The sequence below is a fragment of the Psammomys obesus genome, unplaced genomic scaffold (assembly GCF_907164565.1).
Source record: "Psammomys obesus unplaced genomic scaffold, mPsaObe1.curated_primary_1811, whole genome shotgun sequence".
Lineage (NCBI taxonomy): Eukaryota > Metazoa > Chordata > Mammalia > Rodentia > Muridae > Psammomys > Psammomys obesus.
The window spans coordinates 49684123-49693390 of NW_026587216.1; the positions used below are offsets into that span (position 1 = coordinate 49684123).

Consider the following 9268-nt stretch of genomic DNA (forward strand, 5'->3'; position numbering starts at 1 on the left):
AACAATGCTCTTAACTTTTAACTGAAAAAGAGAAGTGTAAGTGCAGAACACAGAGTTCTAAAGTATTATGCTTCCGTACCAGCAATAGTTCATTTTAAACAATGCCAGGTTTGCCAAGATCAGTGTTTCCTCGAAATGAAGACAGAAATAGATTTGTTTGTGTGCTCTTGTACCTCAACATAGCATCTTAATTTTGAGCAGTTACGCATTTATCTAAAGGAAATAAATCTGTGAATAAATGCATGTTTACCAAAATGGCTGTTTACAGTGCATTTAGTTACAATATTTATGAAGTTGCCATTTCACAGAATAAAGAGTTTGGAGTTCTCTACAATCTAGTCATCAGTGACATCTGGAGACAAAATGTGCAATATTTTTATGTAGGTGAGCTAACACAGTGTACCTAATGGAAGAATTCTGATTAATTTGTAATAGATAAGTTGTATAAAATTTTCATACCTTAAAGTGTTTTAGATCAATCTTCAAGTGAAGTATTATTTTCAAAATAAAATTCTACTGAAAAATTCTGCTGGCTATGATACATACATTATTAGACATACAAATGAAAGCCAAAAGGAATTTTGCCAGTTTTAGTTAAGAATTTGCACGCTTTTTATCATTAAATCTAACTTTTAAAAACCAACAAAGTATTCATGATTATTAGCATATATGCCTGCGTTATGATTGTATTTCCATCTGTCAAATTTTTGTGGAAAATATATGACGTCCTTTACATGTGAGTATTTATCTGAGTAGAAAAAAAAATTTTTAGGTAGGGTTTACATAACTTAGCATGTGAATGTTAAATCGTATATGAATGTTTATGAAATGCTTTAAAAATTACCCATTTGAAAATGAGTATTCAGATTTTGAGACAGTCGGTCTGAATTGGTTAATCAGGACTGTCTTCACGAGTCTCCTTTGAAAGCTGCAGACGTGGCTCTAAGAGGACTTGCTGCAGCTCTGACAGGCCGCAGAGTTCACCTTCCAGCACCTGCACTAGGCAGGCCAGAGCCCCTTAACTCCAGCCCATGCACACATGAGCATGGGAGAGAGGTGGAGCATGCTCTTCCGGGCTGGAGGGTGAGTCGCAGGTAAGGGTGCTTGCCCTAATTCTGGAAGACCAGAGTTTGATCCTCAGACCCCACTGGTGGAAGGAGAGGGCCAACACTGGAAGCTGTTTTTTCCTAAAAGTGTTTTAGAGCAATCTTCAAGTGAAATACTATTTCCACTTCAATCACACTAATAGTTCTTAGTATTAACTTAATAGCATTCTTCTGTAGCCCACACTTGCACATGCGCCGCAGGCATATATCCAACATTCTTTAGTGAAGAGATCATATGTTATTGTGGAATATGGGTAGACCCCACCCCAGTAAGATAATCTAATCTAATTTGGGAAAGGAAATTACAAGATGTGTTTCAGGCCCCAAAATATAAATATTGTGCAGTTTTTTTAATATGTATGTCTTCTGCCTGTTGACTGCTTTTTATAATGATGAAACATAATAGGTAAATATTCAAATATAGTCCATTTTAGTGTAAACCATTTTATTTAAAGAAACATGAAGTATAATGGCACATGAACTTTGCAACATATATAGAGCCTTGGCTCTGTAGCCTTGTTTGTCCTGGACTCACTTTGTAGACCAGGCTGGCCTCGGACTCTCACTCATCTGTCTGCCTCTGCCTCATATTTTTTAATTAATTTTTAAAAATTTTTTTCTCCGTGTTTTGCCTTCATATGTCTACACTGTACACATTTTTGACTTGCAGTTGTAGACCTGGGTGCTGGGAATGAAACCTGGGTCTTCCGGAAATGTAGACAGTGCTCTCAACCACTAAGCCATTTCACCTGCCCCAAGAATAATTTTTTTTATAATGGGGTATGGTGTGTGATCTCTTCAGACCCTGATCTTTAAAATTTTTTTATTTGGAAAATTTTAGGAGCTGCATAAGGCCCAAGATTCCTATAAAACCGCTTTATAGTCATGCTTGCTTTTGGAGTCAAAAAAGTTTTAGTTAAAAATATTTTTTAACATACTGAAATTTCTAAACTGAAAAATAGTAATAGCGAATGTGTGTTTTCTGTATTAAAGGGGCCTTGAAGAGGGTGTAAATGGTCTGGAGAGGGAGTTACTGTGAGTCACAGCGTGAGTGCTGGACACTGAGCTTGGGTCCTCACTGAGCCAGTTCTTCAGCTCCCCTTCAAGTTCAGTTTTAAGTAGAATTTGGCAAGCTAGAGTTTCCCAGAGTTACAGAGTGATAATCTTTTTGAGTAAATACAAAAACTCATTCAGCTGAGTGGATGTAGTGGATTGTTCAAAGGATTAAAACTTTGAATAGACATAAAGTGACTTATCCTTCAGTTTTTGATTAAAAACAGGAGAAAACACATACATGTTCCATAGGTGCTGAGTTTCCTAAAATACATGCGCTAGTTTACAGCTTGCTTACGGATGAGATGAGTTACTCTAGAAAATTTCTGCAACAGTGGCTACCCACTGCATTACAGGGTTACAGTTTTATTTCTGACAGCTCAGGCAGAACAGAAAAGCTTTTTGTTGTGCTCGGGATTTAGAAAATTCTTTGCTTCCTATCCGTATTCAAGGCACCTCACTCATTGCCTTGTTGGAGTGAAACTGGGAAGGCTGTGAAGCTGTGTGGTGTACGTTTAATGTGAGTAGAATACACGTACAGGAAGTCCTAGACCTTTAACCGTGTTTGCTCCGTAGACTTTCCCTGGACCTGTCAATCCAACAAAAACATAAGACATGCTAACTTTTGTATAGAGCTGTTGGCCTTCATTTGGAGAACTGGCCGTATTTCTCCAAAGTGACGCAACATGGTAATAGCAGCTGAAAAGCTTAGAGAATGTAAGTGAGAGCCTAGTAAATTTCATTAATTCAGAGGATGACACTGCCTTTTGGAAATGTATAATGATTCCCTATATTTTTTAAGCCATTCCTGGTTTGCTTTCTTTGCTGTGATAACACACTGACTAAAAAGCAACTTAAAAAAGAGTTGACACTTTCCAAAGGGCTGGATCCCCACCCCACCCACCAAAGGGCTGGATCCCCACCCCACCCACCACATCAACCATTAATCAAGAAAACGGCCTCAAAAGAGCCCACAGTCCAGTCTAGTGACAGTTCAAGTGAGGTTCCCCATTTCCTGGTGAATCGAGTTAATGTCAAGTTGGCAAAACAAAAAAACTAGCGCGCAGTCCGAAGTGGAGTGTTCGTGCTGATCCCTGTTTCGACTTCCAAAGAAACTGTCGAAACTGTTTTTGCTACGCACGGTGTAACCTGTACAGAGTATTGGGTCAGTTTCAGAAAAAGTATTGGGTACTTTAAATTTGGACTTCTGTTCTCTGTGATACTTGAGCGTCCTGAAAGAAAAAGTTCTGCTCTCAGAAGTGCTTCCATACTTGTCATTTCGAGCATTAGTCAGGGCCTTCCAGGAAAACACACGTCTCTGGGGGAGATTTTGCTAAGGGCAAAATCTGCACGCCGTGATACATAGGAATGGAAGGTATTTGTGGTCTTTTGTTAGGAACATTTTGTTTCATTGCAGACATAATTTGGTTAAGGAGCTCGAATTAAAAGTGGCCACAAACTCACACGACCTGTAACGTAAATGCAAAAGCCCGCAGCGGACGGGAGTGTGGGCGTCGGAACCTTCCGTCGGGGATTTGCTGTGAGGGGGGACCGGAAGAGGACTGCGATTCTTGTGGCGATGTGGCGAGGCGGAAGGCTGCGCTCTCGTGGGGTGCGTTTTCTGGAAGCGTTTGGGTTGGGGCGGCCCAGCGCGGTGGCGGAGCCTCCCCGCGCAGCTTGGTCGGGTGAGTGTCGGTGCGGGGCGGCCTCCGCGCCTGCGCGCCGCTGCGGCTCTGCGCAAGCGCGGCGGGGAGCGGCGGCCGCGGCGGCTGGGGAGAAGCTGAGGGTGAGGAGCTGCGCCTGGGAGAGCGTCTCCCGGGGCCGCCGGGGAGCGGCGGCCTGGTCCTGTCCTACTTGACGTCAGTGAGCTTCTGACCCCGGAAGCCTGGACGAGGCTCCTGCTCTCCCTACCAGGCCACGGAAGTCACCTGGTGACCGTCCACGCTTAGTTAATCAGATAAGTCAGCCTGTTGGCAGATAGGCCCAAGAAAGGGACTGATTACATTTGGTGCTAGAGATTTTGAACTCCCAAGTAGTAGGCGGAAAATTCGTTTCACTAACAAGAAAATGACTACTGTACGGTAGAGATGGTATGGTCGGGAACTTTAATATGTCAATAAAGGCAATAAGCCCTACTTAAATCCATTTGCACCCACCTGAAAAGTTACTAGGATAGTTTTAAGAAAGTAAGAAATAAATCAGTAATAACAGTTGCTCATTTTTAGACATTTTTTTGTTGTTATTTTCACCTAAAGGAACATATAGAAATTTATCTAATTAATCAAATTCCGTAGTTTTGGTATTAAAAAAAAAAAAAAAAGAAACAACCTAAATGCCAATTAATAAGGGGCTGCTTGGATAAATTATAATAGAGCCATGCAGTGGATTACTGGGCAGTTCTTAATTAAAGCAAAAAACAAAACAAAACAAAACAAAAAACCTCTGTACAATATTATAAAGCAGTCTCCAAGAAAAACTGATAGATTTTGTAAAAAGCAAGGTGCAGGAGGATGAGTGTGCAAGAAGAAAGAATGATTGGTGACAGTAGAGTTGGTGAGATATCCTGTAGTGGGTGAGCTTTGTGATTAAAAAAGAAAACTATTTTTAATAATTTAAAACCCTCAAATTGAAAAAAATGTCTACTCTGTATAGATTCTGTATATATATTTTTATATATATACATAAATATTCTGTGTGTAGATCCTGATTATACCATTTTGTTGTTTTTGAGACTTGGCCTCACAGTGTGGCCTTGGCTAACCTGGAACTTACTGTGTAGACCAGGTAGGCCTTGCTATAATTTTAAATTTAGGTTTAAAATATGAGGGAGAAAGCAAACCATGGTTTTTGTTTTTCTGAGTGTGACTTATTTTTGCCTAATATATCATAATTTCATTTTTCTTCAGGCTATCTAAGGGTTCGTTGTGTGTATGTACTACATTTTCTGTATCTGTTGGTGGCTATCCAGGCTGCTTCCATTCCCTGGCTACTGTGACTGATTCAGTTCTAAACGTGGACGTGGAAGTATTCTGTGCATACCAAGTGGTGTGGCGGCATCTGTTTTGTGTATCTGTGGGCGTATGTGTGGAGGTCAGAGGATGAATTCTGGGAACTGGTTCTCTCTACCCTGGGGGTCCTGAGGGTGAACTCAGGACTTCAAGTTTAGTGGGAAGTGCCTTTACCCACTGCCCTGTTTCTGGTTTTGTTTTTCTCAGGTCATTGTGAGTGGATTATTTGGGGTGAGGGAAAATGATTGATTTTTACTGTTCTTTATATATCTTGGAAATTAATCCCTTGACTCATACATACATTTCAGGAAAAATCTTTTTTTTTTTTTCCCAATTCTGTAGACTGTCTCTTTACACCAGTGTTTATTTCATCTGTTGTCAAAGACTTAATTTCTCATAATCCCATTTGTCAGTTTTTAGGGATTTCTGTGATACTGGATTCCTGTTCAGAAAATCTTTCCCTATGTATTGCACTGTTTTCCCTATGTTTTCTTTTAGCACTTTTAGAGTTTTATATCTTAAATCGAGGACTTTGCTGCATTTAGAATTGACGTGTGCGGAGTGAGGAATATGGACCACATTTCTGCTCTGTGTGAAGCCAAGTCTTCCCAGCAGCTGCTGAAGAATCTGTCTTTCCTCCATTGTGTGTTTGTGCAGTGTAGCCAGCACGTGGGTGGCTATCACAGTGGAGTGTCTTTCTGTTCTATTCCACTGATGTTTGTGTCTGTTTTGAGCCAGTACCAGGCCATTTTTGCTTTTGTGGCTCTGTAATATAATTTGAGATGAGACATTGTGATACCTCCAGTTTTGATTTTTCTGCTAATGGTTGCATTAGTTATTTGAAGACTTTTGTACTTTTATACAAAAGGATTGCTTTCTCTAGTTCTATGAAAAATCTCATTGGACTTTATTTTAATAATTTATTTTTATTTTATGTACATTGGTGTTTTGCCTGCGTGTGTGTCTGTGTGAGGGTGTCAGATCTTGGAGATATATACTGGGAATTGAACCCAAGTCCTCTGGAAGAGCAGTCAGTGCTCTTACCAGCTGAGCCATCTCTCCAACCCATCTCATTTTTTAATTTTGATGGAGATTCATTGAACCTGTTGGTTGCTTTCAGTAATACAGCCAGTTCCACAATATTAATTTGGTCTAGCTGCAGGCACAGGAGATCTTTCCAACAAGCATCTCTTTCAGTTTCCTTAGTGTTTTAAAGTTTCCCTATAGAGATCTCACCATTTTGGTTAGATTGTTCTTGGGTTTGTTTTAAGCTTTAGTGAATGGAACCCCCTCTAAATAGTAATAATTTTACATTTTTTTGTCCTATTTATGTCTCTTCATTCTTTCTTATGCCTTACTGCTCTAGCTAAGATCTTAAGCATTATATTCAATAAGCATATGAGGATGGATGACCTTGTCTCGTTCCAGATTTTAGAGGAAATCTGTTTTCCCTGAGCATTTTTGCATCTGTGTTAATCAGGAAAATTGGTCTATGGATTTCTTTCTTGGTTTGTCCTTATGCAGTTTGGGGATGAGGCTAATGCTGGCTTTGTGGGATGAGTCTGGTAGTGGTCTCCCTATTTCTATTTTATTGAAATCATTTGAGGAACACTGGTGTTCTTTAAAGGTTTGGTACCTATAGCTATGGACTGTCCTCTTAGAACTGCTTTAGTTCTGTCTCAAAGGTTCTGAAAGGCTGTGCTTATATTTTTTTGAATCTAGGAACTTTTAAATTTCCCTGATTTCCTCAGCGACGCCCTTGGTCATTCAAGTTTCTATAAATTGATATTGATTTCTTGTTTATTGTACTGGGACCTGATAATATTTAAAGACATTGTATCTGTTCTTTTGGCAAGGCTTGATGTATGTCCTGGAATGCATTTTATTTCAGAGAAGATTCCATGAATTTGTATTGTGTTTCTGTTGGATGGAATGTTTTATAGATACTTAATTCCATTTGGCGAATGGTACAGTTTAACTTACTTTTCTTTGTTGATTTTTTTGTGTGTGCACATGTGTGTGCGTGTTTACGAATATAAAGGCCAGATTGATATTAATGTCTTCCTCTATCACTCTCTAGTGTGTATGCTGAGACAGGGTTTCTTACTTGCTGGCTTCTATAGTCTAGTTGGCCCTCTTACTGCCTGGATTCCCTGTCTCCACTTTACTACCATAGCCACCCAGCTACCAAGGATCTGGACTCTGATCCTCACTCTTGCGTGGCAAGCACTGAGCCGGATCCCTAGCCGTCCGTTGATGCTTAGTTTGGATGACCTGTCTAGGCATGAGAGCAGGATATTGAAATTGCCTGTGATTCTTGTGTCAGGACCTACCTGACACTTTATGTGCACATTAGTGTTTATTTTGTGAAGTCGGGAGCTCCAGTGTTTGTTTCATCAATGAATTGTTCCCTTTATTAATATGTAGTGGCCTTGTTTCTTCTGACTGGTTCTGTTTTTTCGACTTTCAGACAACAGAGTAGCTGCTCCAGCTAATGTTTAATTTGTTTGCTTGATCGATTGATTTCCCACCGTTGACTCTCATTCTGGGTGAGAGTGCTGTTTCTCATAGACAACAGCTAGTTCATCTAGTTTTCTAATCTAATCAGAAAGTCTGAGCCACTTTATCAGTTAGTTGAAGCCTTCACACTATGGTTATTATTGAGAGATGTTTATGGTTGTTTGGATTATTTTTAGTCTTTGCTTTTTCCCTGTTAGTGTCAGGGACTTACTGGTTCAGTATATGCAACTTCATGGATTCTTCTTCTCTTTGCTCTCCTTTCTTTTTAGCTTTCAGGAAGTTAATTCTTCCCTGTGAATTTTTCTGGGTATGCTGGAACTCACTTTGTAGGCCAGGCTGGCCTCACACTCACGGAGACCCGCCCACCTCCGCCTCCTGTGCTCAGGATTGGGGCTGTTCTTCCTTTGGGTTCAGTCACCTCCCACATTCTTTGACAGGTCTGACTTAGTGATCGCGGTGAAGTGCTTTATTTGTGCTTGTTTGGAGACATCCTTATTTCACTGTCAGTCTTCTTTTCTGTGTATGGATGCTTGCTTGCATTTATGGCTGTGGACCGTATGTGTGCCTGCTGTCCTTACAGGCCAGAAGAGAGCATCCGGTGCCTGAGGACGGCACTTAAGATCTGATGTGAACTGCCAGATTGATGCTGGGAATCCAACCCAATTCCTCCGGAAGGGCAGCCCGCGCTCCTAACTGCTGAGGCATCTCCCTAGCCGTCACAGCCAATTTTAAAAGATGGATTTTTGGGATATGGCAGCCTTGGTTGGTAGTTATTTTCTTGAGAGCTTGAAATGTATTTTATTTCATGGGTTTTTTAGTTCGAAAAGCAATCCTGTTTTTGAGGGTTGCTGATCAAGAGATCTGGTGTTGTTCTCATGGTTAGACTTCATAGGTGAGTTATGCATATTTTTTTCTTTTTACAGTTTATAATGTTTTTTCACTTTGCGTTTGAAAAATAGGTTTTTAAAATTTTTTAAATTATGAGTATGTGGGGGTGTTGCACAGGAGTGTTGGTGCCTGCAGAGGCCACAGATTTTGCATCCCCTGGAGTTGGAGTTTCAGGCAGTTCTGAGCAGCTTGACATGGGTGCTGGGAACGCTACTCCGGAAGCGCAGCGTGTGCTCTTAACCAGTACTTTGCAGTTTTGATAGCGTGACTCTCATGTCGTGGAGAAGCTTTTCTCCAGTCACAGCTATTTGGGATTCTAAGTCTCCAGATGTGTTTTGAGTGTCCATTTCTTTCTCTAGATTCGAGGAAATTTCTGCTCTGATGGCAATGAATGGATATTCTATGTATTTGGTGTTTATTTCAGCTTGTTCTTCTATCCCATGGACTCTTAGATTTGCTCATTTGGTTGTATCTCATTTTAGTTATGTTCCTTATTGATATTTGAATGCAGTGTTTAGTCATCCTTGACCTCCATTCCTGATACTTTACTTTCTAACATTTCTGTCCTTCCTTCTTCCTTCCTTCCTTCCTTCCCTTCCTCCCTCCCTCCCTCCCTTCTTTCTTTCTTTCTTTCTTTCTTTCTTTCTTTCTTTCTTTCTTTCTTTCTTTCTTTCTTTCTTTCTTTCTTTCTTT

General features: G+C 40.3%; 1 protein-coding gene across 4 annotated transcripts in view; it reads left to right on the forward strand.

Annotated features, from left to right (window-relative positions):
• Positions 1-3273: 3273 nt before the first annotated feature.
• Coq3 (coenzyme Q3, methyltransferase) overlaps positions 3274-9268 on the forward strand; it is a 23543-nt gene continuing 17548 nt past the window's right edge. Inside the window, exon 1 of one of the 4 annotated variants that reach the window (XM_055603277.1) lies at positions 3274-3844. In XM_055603277.1, coding sequence (XP_055459252.1) covers positions 3640-3844 — 205 coding nt within the window. In that variant the 5' untranslated portion in view covers positions 3274-3639. Of the gene's footprint in view, positions 3845-3895; positions 3946-4028; positions 4091-9268 lie in introns of those variants that run through there. The other 3 variants (XM_055603278.1, XM_055603279.1, XM_055603280.1) reach the window with 3 other exon arrangements.